General features: G+C 45.0%; 1 protein-coding gene across 15 annotated transcripts in view; it reads right to left on the bottom strand.

The window, feature by feature from the left end:
- LOC112219901 (calcium/calmodulin-dependent protein kinase type II subunit beta) overlaps positions 1-19,932 on the bottom strand; it is a 57,853-nt gene that overhangs the window by 20,810 nt on the left and 17,111 nt on the right. For 6 of the 15 annotated variants that reach the window (XR_006079470.1, XM_042302545.1, XM_042302535.1 and 3 more), the window contains exons 7-14: positions 19,659-19,761; positions 14,257-14,340; positions 13,950-14,044; positions 13,741-13,863; positions 13,590-13,673; positions 7,033-7,081; positions 6,305-6,376; positions 4,725-4,759 (exon numbers count right to left, since the gene is read on the bottom strand). Coding sequence is in view for 14 of the 15 variants with exons in the window: in XM_042302545.1 (XP_042158479.1) it covers positions 4,725-4,759; positions 6,305-6,376; positions 7,033-7,081; positions 13,590-13,673; positions 13,741-13,863; positions 13,950-14,044; positions 14,257-14,340; positions 19,659-19,761 (645 nt within the window). In the remaining variant the exon portion in view is untranslated. The remainder of the gene's footprint in view (positions 1-4,724; positions 4,760-6,304; positions 6,377-7,032; positions 7,082-13,589; positions 13,674-13,740; positions 13,864-13,949; positions 14,045-14,256; positions 14,341-19,658; positions 19,762-19,932) is intronic. The other 9 variants (XM_042302542.1, XM_042302546.1, XM_042302538.1 and 6 more) reach the window with 3 other exon arrangements.

The raw sequence follows: 19,932 nt of genomic DNA, 5'->3' as shown, positions 1-19,932 counted from the left end.
GACAAAGGTCCACAGAAAGTTATTTGTATCCGGTACTTCTTGGAGAGTTCGAGCAGAAGGAAAATATCAAAGGTAACAGGCATCTTGGCAAATAGCTTTGAGGGTGAGAGTCAGTAGTGAGTTTGATGTGCTGCACAGCCATTGGCAAAACAATGCTCCGCTCTGAGCCATCAGTTTCTACGTCATCAAGCTCGATGGCGGGGGATTTCAGGATGGTGGCTAGCTTACACTGGACGAGATGGCGGGGCTGACTGTACTTATCCTGTGGGGCTGACCGTACTTATCCTGTGGGGCTGACCGTACTTATCATGTGGGGCTGACCGTACTTATCCTGCGGGGCTGACCGTACTTATCCTGCGGGGTTGACCGTACTTATCCTGCGGGGCTTGTAAGGCAGCAGTATAAGGTCTTGGGCCATGCATGTAGGCCTTGGCGAGCTGGAGTGCACTTGGAAGTTTCAGGTGTCCAAGAAGCACTTGATACTTATACCGCTCATTCAGGTGCCTGTGATTGTTCATCATGTCGTACAGGGCAATTTTGAGGAGGGCGAACTCTCTTTGCCACTCTCGAAATGGGGCAACGATGGCTTGAGATGATGAGGCAATCAGCTGTTACTTGCCAAGTGGCAAAGCAGGTGCAGGACAGGGTGCAATCTGGTCAGGAGCAGGGTATGGGCTGCTGGATTGGGATAGGGCACGCCTAAACCCGGAGAGAAGTAGGGTTCTCCTGGAACGGTGTAACCCGGAGAGAAGTAGGGTTCTCCTGGAACGGGGTAACCAGGAGAGAAGTAGTGTTCTCCTGGAACGGGGTAACCCGGAGAGAAGTAGGGTGCTACTGGAACGGGGTAACCCGGAGAGAAGTAGTGTTCTCCTGGAACGGTGTAACCAGGAGAGAAGTAGTGTTCTCCTGGAACGGTATAACCCGGAGAGAAGTACTGTTCTCCTGGAACGGTGTACCTGGAGAGAAGTAGTGTTCTCCTGGAACAGTGTAACCCGGAGAGAAGTAGGGTGCTACTGGAACTGGGTAAACCGGAGGGAAGTAGGGTGCTACCAGGAACTGGGTAACCCGGAGAGAAGTAGGGTGCTACTGGAACTGGGTAACCCGGAGGGAAGTAGGGTGCTACAGGAACTGGGTAAACCGGGGGGAAGTAGGGTGCTACAGGAACTGGGTAACCCGGAGGGAAGTAGGGTGCTACAGGAACTGGGAAACCCGGAGGGAAGTAGGGTGCTACAGGAACTGGGTAACCCGGAGGGAAGTAGGGTGCTACTGGAACTGGGTAACCCAGAGGGAAGTAGGGTGCTACAGGAACTGGGTAAACCGGATGGAAGTAGGGTGCTACTGGACCTGGGTAACCCGGAGGGAAGTAGGGTGCTACAGGACCTGGGTAACCCGGAGGGAAGTAGGGTGCTACTGGACCTGGGTAAACCGGAGAGAAGTAGGGTGCTACAGTACCTGGGTAACCCGGAGGGAAGTAGGGTGCTACAGGAACTGGGTAACCCGGAGGGAAGTAGGGTGCTACTGGAACTGGGTAACCCGGAGGGAAGTAGGGTGCTACTGGAACTGGGTAACCCGGAGGGAAGTAGGGTGCTACTGGACCTGGGTAACCCGGAGGGAAGTAGGGTGCTACTGGACCTGGGTAACCCGGAGGGAAGTAGGGTGCTACTGGACCTGGGTAACCCGGAGGGAAGTAGGGTGCTACAGGACCTGGGTAACCCGGAGGGAAGTAGGGTGCTACAGGAACTGGGTAACCCGGAGGGAAGTAGGGTGCTACTGGACCTGGGTAAACCGGAGGGAAGTAGGGTGCTACAGGAACTGGGTAACCCGGAGGGAAGTAGGGTGCTACAGGAACTGGGTAACCCGGAGGGAAGTAGGGTGCTACAGGAACTGGGTAACCCGGAGGGAAGTAGGGTGCTACATGAACTGGGTAAACCGGAGGGAAGTAGGGTGCTACAGGAACTGGGTAACCCGGAGGGAAGTAGGGTGCTACTGGAACTGGGTAAACCGGAGGGAAGTAGGGTGCTACAGGAACTGGGTAACCCGGAGGGAAGTAGGGTGCTACAGGAACTGGGTAACCCGGAGGGAAGTAGGGTGCTACAGGAACTGGGTAACCCGGAGGGAAGTAGGGTGCTACAGGAACTGGGTAACCCGGAGGGAAGTAGGGTGCTACAGGAACTGGGTAAACCGGAGGGAAGTAGGGTGCTACAGGAACTGGGTAACCCGGAGGGAAGTAGGGTGCTACAGGAACTGGGTAACCCGGAGGGAAGTAGGGTGCTACAGGAACTGGGTAACCCGGAGGGAAGTAGGGTGCTACAGGAACTGGGTAACCCGGAGGGAAGTAGGGTGCTACTTGTTTTGTCTTCTGTGTTGGACTCCATCCATCATCATGTTATACATCATCCTCGGCCTACGACTGAAGTCATAAAGTTTAACCACTGTGTGTATGTGCATATACATAGGTTTTGCAGGTACCCCAGGCTACCTATCTCCAGAGGTACTGAGGAAGGAGGCTTATGGTAAACCTGTAGACATCTGGGCTTGTGGTGAGTATAGAGCACTACAGTAACACTATATTATATATGTATCTGTCTCGTCCTTTTCTCCATCTCCCTCTCTCTCATCAGTATCTCCTCCCCTTCTCTCACCACTCAACACATGTGTGTGTGTGTGTGCGTGTGTGCTTGTGTTTTGAACCAAAATAGCTCCAGTGTTGTTTGCAAAGTGCAGACAGGAGAGGAACAGAGAGAGAGGGGGGGATTGGAGGGTTGTGCAGAGTGAGATTACGTAACGACAGATTAATCATGTGGAGAGAAATAATCTGAGATTAGCACCGTGCCAGCCAGAGAGAGAGAGGGATGGATGATGGAAGAAGGGTACAGAAAGAGGGAAAGATGAAGGGAGGAGAAATAGAGGGAGGAAGATGGAGATGAAAACCTCTGTTAGGCATAAACAACTAAACCTTACTATAAACAACCAAACCTTATTATAAACAACCAAACCTTACCATAAACAACCAAACCTTACCATAAACAACCAAACCTTACCATAAACAACCAAACCTTACCATAAACAACCAAACCTTAACATAAACAACCAAACCTTACCATAAAACCTTTCCATAAACAACCAAACCTTATTATAAACAACCAAACCTTACCATAAACAACCAAACCTTACCATAAAACCTTACTATAAACAACCAAACCTTATTATAAACAACCAAACCTTACCATAAAACCTTACCATAAACAACCAAACCTTACCATAAACAACCAAACCTTACCATAAAACCTTACCATAAACAACCAAACCTTACCATAAACAACCAAACCTTACTATAAACAACCAAACCTTACTATAAACAACCAAACCTTACCATAAACAACCAAACCTTAACATAAACAACCAAATCTTACCATAAACAACCAAACCTTACCATAAACAACCAAACCTTACCGCAAACAACCAAACCTTACTGCAAACAATCCAACCTTATTATAAACAACCAAACCTTACCATAAAACCTTACTATAAACAACCAAACCTTATTATAAACAACCAAACCTTACCATAAACAACCAAACCTTACCATAAACAACCAAACCTTATTATAGACAACCAAACCTTATTATAGACAACCAAACCTTATTATAGACAACCAAACCTTACCATAAACAACCAAACCTTACCATAAACAACCAAACCGTACTATAAACAATCACATTTTGCCATAAACAACCAAACCTTACCATAAACAACCAAACCCTACCATAAACAACCAAACCCTACCATAAACATGACTATTGGAGTCTACTGTACACATCCATTGCTGTCCTGAGAGTTTGACCCATAGAGGTCTACAGAACAGCGTATGTTATATCTATGGTGGGTTTGACCGCTGACAGTGCACATGAATAGAACATTTTAACTACATAGCTAAAGTAACTGAAGCTACAGTGCATCAGACTACGCTGGATAGTCAGACTAATAGGCTACACACACACAAACAGCTGACACAGACAGCACGCAGTGTACACAACGAGCAGTAATAAACACACACTCACACCCAAACAGCATGCCCACAAAACACAATACAACACCACATAACACTGCCAATTGTAGGTGGGAGAGAAGAAGAGAGAGAAGAGAGAGGAGAAGAGCGAGATGAGAAGAGAGGAGAGGAGAAGATAGGAGAAGAGAGATGAGAAGAGAGAGGAGAATACATAAGAGAGAAGAGAGTGGAGAAGAGAGAAGAGAGATGAGAGGAGAAGAGAGAGGATAAGAGAGATGAAAAGAGAGATGAGGAGAAGAGAGGAGAAAATTGAGGAGAAGAGAGAAGAGAAGAGAGATGAGAGGAGAAGAGAGAGGATAAGAGAGATGAGGAGAAGAGAGGAGAAAAGTGAGGAGAAGAGAGAGAAGAGAGATGAGGAGAGAGGAGAAGAGAGAGAAGAAGAGAGATGAGGAGAGAGAGGAGAAGAGAGATGAAGAGAGATGAGAAGAGAGCTGAGAAGAGAAGAGAGATGAAAAGAGAGATGAGAAGAGAAAGAAGAGAAGAGAGAGGAGAAGAGAGAGGAGAAGAGAGATGAGGAGAGAGAGGAGAAGAGAGATGAAGAGAGATGAGAAGAGAGCTGAGAAGAGAAGAGAGATGAAAAGAGAGATGAGAAGAGAGAGGAGAAGAGAGAGGAGAAGGGAGGAGAAGGGAGGATACACGTGTTTATGAATCTTACCTTGACGTCAGCCTTCTTGTTGAGGAGACTCTTGGCTGCCAAGGAGATTGAGAAGACACTCTCAGAGGGTAGAGTAGTCATCCTACACACTCTATTGCTAAAACACACCTCACACACACGCGCACAAGTGTCGACACCTAGCTATCCCCAAGCTAGCTAACACACACACTAAACTAACTAAACCCTCTCTCACACACACAGAACTCTCGAAAGCGAACACACTGAAACGCCAAACTCTAAACAGTGCCAACACACCCACTAAAGCTCATACACACACAAACTACTGTAAACCCCTACAAACGAGCACACTAAAACATTTAGAATCGCACACACACACACATTCTCACTGAGACAACAGTGATCTACTTTGTACTGTAACTATCTCTCATAAACCCCCCCCACACACACACACACACACACACACGCACACACATTCATACACACACATGCACAAAAAAAACCTCTATCCAACTGACACTCATTAACCCTGAACCACTGCCCAAAGCAAGGGATCAGCACAGTCCATCAGGGATAGCACACACACGCACACACACGCACACACACACATACACAAACACACACAGGGGATTAGAGGTGAAAGTGTAGTGGAATATGAAATGGAGAAGCAGGTGTATAATAATGGTTTTGTTCATCTCTGAGGCAGGTGGGATTCATTCAGATTAACATTAGGGGATTCCTCACCAGGAATATAATTCAGTAAGGAGAGACATGCACATGATGATACACAAACACTTTACATTACAATATAAACTGATCATAAACACACACACTCATAAATGCTTGCAGGAAGGTTCATGAATCTTTCTGTATTCTGTATTAATAACCAGAGGCGGGGGGGGAGAGAGAGGGAGTGAGTGAGAGAGTGAGCGAGTGAGCGAGATAGAGAGGTGAGAACACAGGAAGCTCTGGTGCTGACACTGATTAATCACCATAGCAACACATAACTGTTGAGTGGGAGGAGAATCCTCAGCTTTGGCCTGGAAGAGTCTGAACACAGAAAGAACTCTATCTCTCCACAGCTTGTATCTCACACACATCAAAGACACCTCACACACACCTCACATACTGCTCATGAGGGACAAAACACAGGCAGAAAATGTTAAACAAAAAAGGACTCCAGCCCAAAGATACAAAAGACTAAAGCATGTTAGAGGGATGGAGGGAGGAAGGAAGGAAGGAAGGGAGGGAGGGAGGTAGGGAGGGAGGGGGAGGTAGGTAGTAGGTAGGTAGGTAGGTAGGTAGGTAGGTAGGGAGGGAGGGAGGGAGGGAGGGAGGGAGGGAGGGAGGGAGGGAGGGAGGGAGGGAGGGAGGGAGGGAGGGAGGGAGGGGGAGGGAGGGAGGGAGGGAGGTAGGTAGGTAGGTAGGTAGGTAGGTAGGTAGGTAGGGGGAGGGAGGGAGGGGGAGGGAGGGAGGGAGGTGCAGGAGAGGAAGGACAAAAGGAGTGCAAAAGGAAAGGATGAGGAAGGAAGTGCGAGGGAGAGGAGATAAGAAGAAGAGAGGAGAGACGGTATAATTGTGTAACAGGAGGAGGTATAGAAGCGAGGGTTGGAAGAAGATACCTTGCTCCACTATCCCAGCAGCAGTTGCAGGAACAGTAGTGATTGACGCAGGAGATGTAGACTGTCTACCGACTGACACAGAGAGAGCGAGAGAGCGAGAGAGAGAGAGAGAGAGAGAGAAAGACAGAGAGCAAGTGAAAGCAAAGGACAGAAAAGGGGAAGGAGTGAGGGAAGAGAGGAGAGTGTCAGTGTGAAGAGTATGTCAGATTGAAGTCATATTACCCAAAGTCCCAGTTAAGTTTCATCAAAGTGAGTCAAGGGCAAAAACATTTCAACATAAAACAAATCTATGTTATGATGTTGAATCAAAGTGTAAAAAGTAATCAACGTCAGGGAATTTCAAATTTTTTTCACCCATCTTTTAACCTAAATCCAATGACATGGTGACATCTGTTTCCAGTGAGGAGTCTCTCACCCCTCTTACCTTGGTCGGCAGACACCGTGTTCGTCCAGAGGAACAGGGACATGTTATGAACCATGCAGCTTACCATTGTAATCAAACTTAGTAAAGTCCTTCATAATGGGAGACTAAAGTCTTCACCCGATCAGTTTGTGATAATGACAACATCTCATGAGATTTTTTTTTTGTGCTTGTGGAGAGAGAAAGAGAGCAAGTGCATGTGTCTCTGTGTGTGTGTGCGTGTGTGTTTGTGTGCACACGTGGCTGTCTGTGCCGTGCATGCATGCGTGTGTGTGCATGCGTGTAAGTGTTTATGTATGACACACACATTTACCAGAGAAATTCCTCGTCACCAGCATAGCAGTTAGGACGGCTCCCTATGGACAGAAGAGAGAGAGAGAGAGAGTATTGAATTGAGAGAGGACTATTACAGACCCTTTCCATTCACCAGGAAGACCAATTATAACCCACTCATACTATTATAGTTAAAGATTTTATCAATGAACATTAAAGAGATTCTTCGGTAGTTTTGCATACTTTTTAGCCAGTAGTTCTCAAAGTAATCCCCACTAGCCAAAAGTGGTCCCCGACAATGTGCAGTTATGTGCACCACGCCACTGCTCTATCTTGCTAGCTTTTTATTTATTTGTATTTATTTAACCTTTATTTAACTAGCTAGCTGTTAAAATGGTGAGAAGCTGAAGCCCATTGCCTGAAACTCAAATTGCTAGGGGGCTGGCCCACTAGGGATGGGGGTCTGAAATAATTGTACTATTCGAATAGTGCCATGAAGTTTTGTTGGATATCCTAGCTAGGCTAATTGTAGCTAGTTAGGCTAATTGTAGCGAGCTAGGCTAATTGTAACTAGCTAGGCTGATTGTAGCTAGCTAGGCTGATTGTGGCTAGCTAGGCTAATTGTAGCTACTTAGGCTAATTGTAGCGAGCTAGGCTAATTGTAACTAGCTATGCTAATTGTGGCTACATGCTGCACTTTCTCCCCAATCCCATTCAGAGAAAACAACAGCATACCTGTTGGTTGCTCGTTGTAGCCTACTCCTTCTCATTTCGCAAACTGTTAATTCCGTAATTTTGTATTGCATTAGATTAAATCTCACTCCACTCACTACACGTTGAGCCTCTTTGCCTCTTTAATTGGCCAACATTAACAATAAGCAACCGTGCACGTCATATAAACTACATTGAAAAGTTTGTTGTGTTATTAAATTAATCATTTCAAAGGAAATGGTATATCCTTGTATGTAACAACGTCACATGGATATTTTTACTTTATTTAAAAAAAGCTTTTTTAATGTTAATAGGTCTGTAATATATATTTTTCATGACAAAAACTATTCAAATCCTAATGTCAGTTCTAATATTTTAATAACTGTGCACATCCCTATGGCCCATGTGTGGGTAAATGTAGGGAAAATGGCACCACACAGCATCCAGAAAACAGTTGATTTCAAACTTGGAATTTTGTGGCTAATTTAAGTTCTATTATGCATGTATGAACTACACATTAACACATCCAGCCCAAGGCGGGAGGTTTAAAAAATACTTAGTAGAAGATCCGTAACATGTCTTTAACTAACTAAGAGCATGTGTGATCACGGTAGAAGATCCGTAACATGTCTTTAACCAACTAAGAGCATGTGTGATCACGGTAGAAGATCCGTAACATGTCTTTAACCAACTAAGAGCATGTGTGATCACGGTAGAAGATCCGTAACATGTCTTTAACCAACTAAGAGCATGTGTGATCACGGTAGAAGATCCGTAACATGTCTTTAACCAACTAAGAGCATGTGTGATCACGGTAGAAGATCCGTAACATGTCTTTAACCAACTAAGAGCATGTGTGATCACGGTAGAAGATCCGTAACATGTCTTTAACCAACTAAGAGCATGTGTGATCACGGTAGAAGATCCGTAACATGTCTTTAACCAATGTGTGATCACGGTAGAAGATCCGTAAGTCTTTAACCAACTAAGCATGTGTGATCACGGTAGAAGATCCGTAACATGTCTTTAACCAACTAAGAGCATGTGTGATCACGGTAGAAGATCCGTAACATGTCTTTAACCAACTAAGAGCATGTGTGATCACGGTAGAAGATCCGTAACATGTCTTTAACCAACTAAGAGCATGTGTGATCACGGTAGAAGATCCGTATGTCTTTAACTAACTAAGAGTGATCACGGTAGAAGATCCGTAACATGTCTTTAACTAATTAAGAGCATGTGTGATCACGGTAGAAGATCCGTAACATGTCTTTAACCAACTAAGAGCATGTGTGATCACGGTAGAAGATCCGTAACATGTCTTTAACCAACTAAGAGCATGTGTGATCACGGTAGAAGATCCGTAACATGTCTTTAACTAATTAAGAGCATGTGTGATCACGTGGACACCATACAATAAGAATGGCTAGCCTGTGTACGTACACACATACACTAACAGGCTGTGTTTCTTGTGGGTGTGTTCCTTCCTTTCCAGATGCAGCAGTTTTATCGATCCACTATGACATATAGCCTTGGTCTCAAACACACATTCCCCGCCTTCCAAATGGCAACTTATTCCCTATATAGTACGTACACTACGGACCCTATAGACCCTGGGAAAAAGTAGTGCACTATATAGGGAATATGGCACCATTTATTCCCAGTGTAACATACATGAACCAGTCTGTTCCAGCTCATCTAAACATCCTAGCAGAATCCATATGTCTGGCCACATCATCCAGACATCATCCTCTATGAATAGAGAAAGGCACCAATCCATCTATCATGGCATGGGAGATATGGAGGGAGAGAGAGATGGAGGGGAGGGACAGAGAGATATAGAGAGGAGGGAGAGAGAGATGGATGGGAGGGAGAGAGAGATAGGGAGGAGGGAGAGATATGGATGGGAGGGAGGAAAGAGAGAGATGGAGGGGAGGGGGGAGAGGAGAGATGGAGGGGGAGAGAGAGATGGAAGGGAGGGAGAGAGAAATAGAGAGGAGTGAGAGAGAGAGCAAGGGAGGGGAGGGAGAGAGAGAGAGAGGGGGGGGATAGAGAGAGAGGGGAGAGAGAGAGAGAGAGAGGAGGGAGAGAGAGATAGGTGGAAGGGAGGGAGAGAGAGATGGATGGAGGGAGAGAGAGAGCGATGGAGGGGAGGGAGATAGAGGAGGGAGAGAGAGCGATGGAGGGAGGGAGATAGAGAGGAGGGAGTGGGAGAGAGAGATATGGAGGCGAGGGAGAGAGAGAGGGGGAGAAGGGAGGAGAGAGAGATATTGAGGGGAGGGAGAGAGAGGGAGAAGGGAGGAGAGAGCGAGATGTAGGGGGTGAGAGAGACAGAGAGAGAGAGAGCTACAGAGAAAGAGTGAGAGAGAGCTACAGAGAAAGAGTGAGAGAGAGAGAGAGAGCTATAGAGAGAGCTATAGAGAGAAAGAGGTCATGAGCAGATAAGCTCCTGCATTTTTCAGCATGTTCTTTAAAAGGATAGATTTAGAGTTAGATAAACTTAGATTTTTCGTCAGGGACATATACAGGATACTACCCTCCACAACATAACCTTTACTCCAAATCAAAACCCCAAACCTACAACCTGATTTTGGACGGAATTACCAGGAAGGCTTACAACTACCAAAAAGTATTATTATTATTATTCCCTTTTTGCTGACTGTTATGACATTGGGAACATAAGCAATCTGATCTTCCTTGCAGACCATCCCCTGGCATTCCACAGTGCTATATCATATATCATGAGTTACCGATGGGTGGAAACTCATGATACTAGACAACGAGGACTCTGAGTCAGCTAATATAAATCTCTATAAGTCTGGAACAGTATTGGTACAGGGAAACCGCAAACAGTTTCAGCTGGACGTTCACCTAATCAAAGAAATAGCTCAGTAGGAGAAGCTCTCCGTTGAGAAAGACACCCCCACCCCGAGCGGGTCAGACCAGCCCTCTTCATTACATAAACCCGCAGATGAGCAACCCCAAGTGGAAAGTCAACCTCCCTTCACAGAGTACTACTCCCTCATTGAAATAAGGGATAAATTCACCCAGCTGGAGGTAAGGCAAGTGGAGCTGGAACAGCAGGTGATTACACTTCAGTCAGCACAGACCCAGACAACAGTCCAGCACAACAACAACCCCTTAACCAGACCCGGAGTGCTGGAGGTGGAGAGGGACATATCTGCACTCTGGACTGTAGTGAGACAACATCTACAGGAGAAAGAGCAGGAGAACAGAGCACTAGAGGAGAGGATCAGACTGCTGGAGGAGAGGGTTAGGGGGTGGCGTGTGACAGAGAACAACCCATTAGAGAGGTGGCCACCCCCGCAGAGAAGCCAGCACAACAGCCCACCTCAGCTCCCGACAAAAGTTGCGACACCACAGCAGAACAGTCCACCCAAGACCCTGACCACGTTGACATCACAGCAGAACAGTCCACCCCAGACCCTGACCACGTTGACATCACAGCAGAACAGTCCACCCCAGACCCTGACCACGTTGACATCACAGCAGAACAGTCCACCCCAGACCCTGACCACGTTGACATCACAGCAGAACAGTTCACCCCAGACCCTGACCACGTTGACATCACAGCAGAACAGTCCACCCCAGACCCTGACCACGTTGACATCACAGCAGAACAGTCTATCCCAGACCCTGACCACGTTGACATCACAGCAGAACAGTCCACCCCAGACCCTGACCACGTTGACATCACAGCAGAACAGTCCACCCCAGACCCTGACCACGTCGACATCACAGCAGAACAGTCCCCCCCTGACCAGACCCTGACCACGTTGACATCACAGCAGAACAGTCCACCCCAGACCCTGACCACGTTGACATCACAGCAGAACAGTCCACCCCAGACCCTGACCACGTTGACATCACAGCAGAACAGTCTATCCCAGACCCTGACCACGTTGACATCACAGCAGAACAGTCCCCCAGACCCTGACCACGTTGACATCACAGCAGAAAATGAAGAATGAAGAATCCCAACAAATGAAGAACCCCAAGCCCAGAGGATCCCACCCCCGCTGAGCAACCCCAGCCCTGAGTCCCCCCACCCCCAGACCCTGACCACGTTGACATCACAAGACACAGATTGACAGACAAACAGAAATAATGAAGAAAAAAACCCAACAAATGAAGAACCCCAAGCCCAGAGGATCCCACCCTGTCTGAGGACTGAGCAACCCCCATCAGCAACCCTGATAGCCCTCCTGACAACCCACCCCCCACACACACACCCACTGAGGACAAACACAAGACACAGATTGTATTCCTTATGGACTCAAACAGGAAATATATACAAGAAAAAAACCTTTTTCTCAAACACAGGGTGTCTAAACTCTGGTGTCCAAACACACAGCACAATTATGTGAATATATTGAAGCAACATCTCAAGACATCAGTCAGGAAGTTAAAGCTTGGTTGCAAATGGGTCTTCCAAATGGACAATGACCCCAAGCATATTTCCAAAGTTGTAGCAAAATGGCTTAAGGACAACAAAGTCAAGGTATTGGAGTGGCCATCACAAAGCCCTGACCTCAATCCTATAGAACATTTGTGGGCAGAACTGAAAAAGCATGTGCGAGCAAAGAGGCCTTACAAGCCTGACTCAGCTACACCAGCTCTGTCAGGAGGAATGGGACAAAATTCACCCAACTTATTGTGGGAAGCTTGTGGAAGGCTACCCGAAACGTTTGATCCAAGTTAAACAATTGAAAGGCAATGCTACCAAATACTAATTGAGTGCATGTAAACTTCTGACCCACAGGGAATGTGATGAAAGAAATACAAGCTGAAATAAATAATTCTCTCTACTATTATTCTGACATTTCACATTCTTCGACCTGGTTAAATAAAGGTGTTCTCAACTAGCCGACCTGGTTAAATAAAGGTGTTCTCAACTAGCCGACCTGGTTAAATAAAGGTGTTCTCAACTAGCCGACCTGGTTAAATAAAGGTGTTCTCAACTAGCCGACCTGGTTAAATAAAGGTGTTCTCAACTAGCCGACCTGGTTAAATAAAGGTGTTCTCAACTAGCCGACCTGGTTAAATAAAGGTGTTCTCAACTAGCCGACCTGGTTAAATAAAGGTGTTCTCAACTAGCCGACCTGGTTAAATAAAGGTGTTCTCAACTAGCCGACCTGGTTAAATAAAGGTGTTCTCAACTAGCCGACCTGGTTAAATAAAGGTGTTCTCAACTAGCCGACCTGGTTAAATAAAGGTGTTCTCAACTAGCCGACCTGGTTAAATAAAGGTGTTCTCAACTAGCCTACCTGGTTAAATAAAGGTGTTCTCAACTAGCCTACCTGGTTAAATAAAGGTGTTCTCAACTAGCCTGGTTAAATAAAGGTGTTCTCAACTAGCCTACCTGGTTAAATAAAGGTGTTCTCAACTAGCCTACCTGGTTAAATAAAGGTGTTCTCAACTAGCCTACCTGGTTAAATAAAGGTGTTCTCAACTAGCCGACCTGGTTAAATAAAGGTGTTCTCAACTAGCCTACCTGGTTAAATAAAGGTGAAATAAAATAAATAAATAAATGTAAACTTCCGACTTCAACTGTATATAATATGACATTTGAAATGTCTTTATTATTTTGGAACATCTGTGAATGTAATGTTTACTGTTGAGTTTTATTGTTTATTTCACTTTGTATATTATCTACTTCACTTGCTTTGGCAATGTTAACAAATGTTTCCTATACCAATAAAGTGCCTTAAATTGAATTGACTCGAGAGAAGAGAGAGACAGAGACAGAGGGAAGGGAAGGGTGAGTGGTAGTTTGCTAGGGTGTTTTGTAGATGTGAGAAGGCTCAGAGATTACTCCAGTATTCCTAGTGATTATGAAATCATTAAGAGAGAACAGACCTTGAGTTTCCTCCGGGCGTTGAACTTCTTCAGGCACTCCACTGTCTCCTGTCTGTGCATCATGGACGCCACGGTGGAGCGTTGCTGGAAAGAGAGAAACAATGTCAAACAGGGAAACCGAGAGGAAAAGTGTGTGTGTGTGTGTACTTACGGAGACCCATGGGTGTTTGAGGGACTCCTGGGCAGTGATCCTCTTGGCAGGGTTAATGGTCAACATCTGGTTAATCAGGTTCTTGGCTTCTGGAGTCACTGAGTCCCATTCTGGAGACGGAAACTACACACACACATACTCCCTTATGTCAAACAAATGTGCGTGCGTGTGTGTTTGTGTGTGTGTGTGTGTGTGTGTGTGTTACTCACGTCATAAGCTCCTGCTTTAATTTGCTGATAGAGTTTGTGTTGGTCCTCATCCCAAAATGGAGGATACCCCACTAGCAGGATGTACAAGATCACACCTACACACACACACACACACACACACACACACACACACACACACACACACACACACACACACACACACACACACACACACACACACACACACACACACACACACGTTGAGTGGTGAGAGAAGGGGAGGAGATACTGATGAGAGAGAGAGATGGAGAAAGGGATGAGACAGATACATATATAATATAGTGTTACTGTAGTGCTCTATACTCACCACAAGCCCAGATGTCTACAGGTTTACCATAAGCCTCCTTCCTCAGTACCTCTGGAGATAGGTAGCCTGGGGTACCTGCAAAACCTATGTATATGCACATACACACAGTGGTTAAACTTTATGACTTCAGTCGTAGGCCGAGGATGATGTATAACATGATGATGGATGGAGTCCAACACAGAAGACTAAACAATGTGTAGAAACTGATTCCACCGTAGGTCTATTATTTTGTTGAAAACTGTAAATATAATCAACAATGTAATTTTAACTCAAATAAATCTATGAAACTGAAATGGAAAGCTGAACTGGAAAGCTGAACTACAAATTGTTGTTTTTAACAAGGTTATTGGCTATTTATGTGTAAGCTAAATAGATTATTTTTTACCTGATTTATGTTTTATTTATTTATTTACATTTGCAATGTAAATCATGCAATCTAACTGACTATGGTGCAATAAATAAAGTAATCTAATTGGATAGATTTTACTTGATCTAATATGACTTATGACAACAAACGAGGGGGTTCCAGGGGTTCTAACACCTGACATTTTGATATCTTAAGCAATCAACAATCAACAGCTAAAACGTCAACTTTTCAAGATCTTTTTTCCCCCAACATCATCAGCAGCAGGACTTATATCATCAGCAGCAGCAGGATTTATATCATCCGCAGCAGGATTTACATCATCAGCAGCAGGATTTACATCATCAGCAGAAGCAGGATTTACATCATCATCAGCAGCAGGATTTACATCAGCAGTAGCAGGATTTATATCATCATCAGCAGGATTTATATGATCATCAGCAGCAGGATTTATATGATCATCAGCAGTAGGATTTATATCATCATCAGCAGCAGGATTTACATCATCAGCAGCAGGATTTACATCATCATCAGCAGCAGGATTTACATCAGCAGTAGCAGGATTTATATCATCATCAGCAGGATTTATATGATCATCAGCAGCAGGATTTATATGATCATCAGCAGTAGGATTTATATCATCATCAGCAGCAGGATTTACATCATCAGCAGCAGGATTTACATCATCAGCAGTAGCAGGATTTACATCATCATCAGCAGCAGGATTTACATCAGCAGTAGCAGGATTTATATCATCATCAGCAGGATTTATATGATCATCAGCAGCAGGATTTATATGATCATCAGCAGTAGGATTTATATCATCATCAACAGCAGGATTTATATGATCATCAGCAGTAGCAGGATTTATATGATCATCAGCAGCAGGATTTATATGATCATCAGCAGTAGGATTTATATCATCATCAGCAGTAGCAGGATTTATATGATCATCAGCAGCAGGATTTACACCATCAGGATTGACATCATCATCAGCAGGATTGACATCAGCAGCAGCAGGATTGACATCATCATCAGCAGGATTGACATCATCAGCAGCAGGATTGACATCATCAGCAGCAGGATTGACATCACCAGCAGCAGGATTGACATCATCAGCAGCAGGATTTACATCATCAGCAACAGGATTTACATCATCATCGGCAACAGGATTTACATCATCATCGGCAGTAGGATTTATATCATCATCGGCAGTAGGATTTATATCATCAGTAGCAAGATTTACATCATCAGCAGCAGTAGGATTTATATCATCATCAGCAGTAGGATTTATATCATCAGCAGCAGGATTTATATCATCAGGAGTAGCAGGATTTACATCATCAGCAGTAGGATTTACATCATCTTCAGCAGCAGGATTTATATCATCAGCAGCAGCAGGATTTACATCATCATCAGCAGGATTTATATCATCAGGAGTAGCAGGATTTACATCATCATCAGCAGGATTTATATCATCGGCAGCAGCAGGATTTATATCACAAATCAATTACATCATCATCAGCAGGATTTATATCATCAGCAGCAGGATTTATATCATCAGCAGCAGCAGCAGGATTTATATCATCATCAATGAGGATTTATATCATCAGCAGTAGGATTTATATTATCAGCAGTAAGATTTACATCATCATCAGCAGTAGGATATACATCATCATCAGCAGCAGGATTTACATCAACAGCAGCAGGATTTATATCATCACCAGCAGCAGGATTTACATCATCAGCAGTAGGTTTATATTTTAAACAATGTATACAAAATGCTTCAGTCTGGTTTTAGACCCCATCATAGCACTGAGACGGCACTTGTGAAGGTGGTAAATGACATTTTAATGGCATCGGACCGAGGCTCTGCATCTGTCCTCGTGCTCCTAGACCTTAGTGCTGCTTTTGATACCATCGATCACCACATTCTTTTGGAGAGATTGGAAACCCAAATTGGTCTACACGGACAAGTTCTGGCCTGGTTTAGATCTTATCTGTCGGAAAGATATCAGTTTGTCTCTGTGAATGGTTTGTCCTCTGACAAATCAACTGTAAATTTCGGTGTTCCTCAAGGTTCCGTTTTAGGACCACTATTGTTCTCACTATATATTTTACCTCTTGGGGATGTTATTTGAAAACATAATGTTAACTTTCACTGCTATGCGGATGACACACAGCTGTACATTTCAATGAAACATGGTGAAGCCCCAATATTGCCCTTGCTAGAAGCATGTGTTTCAGACATAAGGAAGTGGATGGCTGCAAACTTTCTACTTTTAAACTCGGACAAAACAGAGATGCTTGTTCTAGGTCCCAAGAAACAAAGAGATCTTCTGTTGAATCTGACAATTAATCTTAATGGTTGTACAGTCGTCTCAAATAAAACTGTGAAGGACCTCGGCGTTACTCTGGACCCTGATCTCTCTTTTGAAGAACATATCAAGACCATTTCAAGGACAGCTTTTTTCCATCTACGTAACATTGCAAAAATCAGAAACTTTCTGTCCAAAAATGATGCAGCAAAATTAATCCATATTTTTGTCACTTCTAGGTTAGACTACTGCAATGCTCTACTTTCCGGCTACCCGGATAAAGCACTAAATAAACTTCAGTTAGTACTAAATACGGCTGCTCGAATTCTGACTAGAACCAAAAAATTTGATCATATTACTCCAGTGCTAGCCTCTCTACACTGGCTTCCTGTCAAAGCAAGGGCTGATTTCAAGGTTTTACTGCTAACCTACAAAGCATTACATGGGCTTGCTCCTACCTATCTCTCTGATTTGGTCCTGCTGTACATACCTACACGTACGCTACGGTCACAAGACGCAGGCCCCCTTTGTCCCTAGAATTTCTAAGCAAACAGCTGGAGGCAGGGCTTTCTCCTATAGAGCTCCATTTTTATGGAACGGTCTGCCTACCCATGTCAGAGACGCAAACTCGGTCTCAACCTTTAAGTCCTTACTGAAGACTTATCTCTTCAGTGGGTCATATGATTGAGTGTAGTCTGGCCCAGGAGTGGGAAGGTGAACGGAAAGGCTCTGGAGCAACGAACCGCCCTTCCTGTCTCTGCCTGGCCGGTTCCCCTCTTCCCACTGGGATTCTCTGCCTCTAACCCTATTACAGGGGCTGAGTCACTGGCTTACTGGGGCTCTCTCTTGCCGTCCCTGGAAGGGGTGCGTCACCTGAGTGGGTTGATTCACTGATGTGGTCATCCTGTCTGGGATGGCGCCCCCCTTGGGTTGTGCCATGGCGGAGTTCTTTGTGGGCTATACTCAGCCTTGTCTCAGGATGGTAAGTTGGTGGTTGAAGATATCCCTCTAGTGGTGTGGGGGCTGTGCTTTGGCAAAGTGGGTGGGGTTATATCCTTCCTGTTTGGCCCTGTCTGGGGGTGTCCTCAGATGGGGCCACAGTGTCTCCTGACCCCTCCTGTCTCAGCCTCCAGTATTTATGCTGCAGTAGTTAATGTGTCGGGGGGCTAGGGTCAGTTTGTTATATCTGGAGTACCTCTCCTGTCCTATTCGGTGTCCTGTGTGAATCTAAGTGTACGTTCTCTAATTCTCTCTTTCTCTTTCTCTCTCTCTCTCTCTCTCTCTCTCGGAGGACCTGAGCCCTAGGACCATGCCCCAGGACTACCTGACATGATGACTCCTTGCTGTACCCAGTCCACCTGGCCGTGCTGCTGCTCCAGTTTCAACTGTTCTGCCTTTATTTTGAACATCTTGGCCATGTTCTGTTACCATGCTGGTCATTTATGAACATTTGAACATCTTGGCCATGTTCTGTTATAATCTCTGGTCATTTATGAACATTTGAACATCTTGGCCATGTTCTGTTATAATCCAGACAGCCAGGACTGGCCACCCCACATAGCCTGGTTCCTCTCTAGGTTTCTTCCTAGGTTTTGGCCTTTCTAGGGAGTTTTTCCTAGCCACCGTGCTTCTACACCTGCATTGCTTGCTGTTTGGGGTTTTAGGCTGGGTTTCTGTACAGCACTTTGAGATATCAGCTGATGTACGAAGGGCTATATAAATACATTTGATTTGATTTGATATCATCAGCAGTGGGATTTATATCATCAGCAGCAGCAGGATTTACATCATCAGCAGCAGGATTTACATAATCAGCAGCAGGATTTACATCATCAGAAGCAGCATGATTTACGTCATCATCAGCAGCAGGATTTATATCATCTACAGCAGGATTTATATCATCATCAGCAGGATTTATATCATCATCAGCAGGATTTATATCATCATCAGTAGGATTTATATCATCATCAGCAGCAGGATGTATATCATCATCAGCAGCAGGATGTATATCATCATCAGCAGTAGGATTTATATCATCATCAGCAGTAGGATTTATATCATCATCAGCAGTAGGATTTATATCATCATCAACAGTAGGATTTATATCATCATCAGCAGCAGGATTTACATAATCAGCAGCAGGATTGACATCATCAGCAGCAGGATTTACATCATCAGCAGCAGGATTTGCCTGCAAACCAACGTGGACAGCATAAGAATGTATGCTTCGTCATACATGGCTCCCAGCGTTCCCAGAAAACCCAGGACCTCCCTGTACCTTGGTGATCTTTACCCTGAGGTGACTGACGCGTTTTGTTTTATAATTTCAGTCCTATTAGGGATATACTCCAGGTTGTTAGGGACAAAATCACCTGCCGATCCTCTCAGGTGAACTACGTTAACCCAGCTGGACACGATGAACTTTGAAACCATCCATGGAAGACCAACATGGGGCCTGTGGGCTCAGCGTGACCTCATCTCTGAGGAAGAGCGGGGTAGGAAACACATCTGTCAAGAACCTGGACAAGATCATCTGCAACAAAAGTGTGTACGACACCTTCTCTGCCTTCGGAGACATTGTCTCCAGCAACTGGTTTGTGATGAGAATGGCCAATCTAAAGGCTATGCCTTCGCCCAATACGACACCAAGTGTGTGTATGCGTTTGTGTGTTTATGTGTGTGTGTGTGTATGTATGTGGGTGCGTGAGTGTGTGACGTACCGAACCATGCCTGTTGGTCTCCCTGCACCTCGATGGCCAATCCAAAGTCAGCCAGCTTCACTGCAGCATTCTTACACTTACTGGCCAGCAGGAGGTTCTCTGGCTACATAGGGGACAGATGGGACAAGAAGTCAAACACACACATCACTTCTCGTGGGGTGCTGGGCATAAAATCATGTAGTAGTAACACACTTGCACTTACACCCACACACAGATGGTCCAATCATTAACAGTCATTTATTTTATGTATTTATTAGGAACCAATCTGTCTGTA

Source organism: Oncorhynchus tshawytscha, linkage group LG20 (genome assembly GCF_018296145.1).
Source record: "Oncorhynchus tshawytscha isolate Ot180627B linkage group LG20, Otsh_v2.0, whole genome shotgun sequence".
Lineage (NCBI taxonomy): Eukaryota > Metazoa > Chordata > Actinopteri > Salmoniformes > Salmonidae > Oncorhynchus > Oncorhynchus tshawytscha.
Note: the sequence above shows the minus strand (reverse complement) of the source record. Positions and strands in the feature narration are given on the sequence as shown.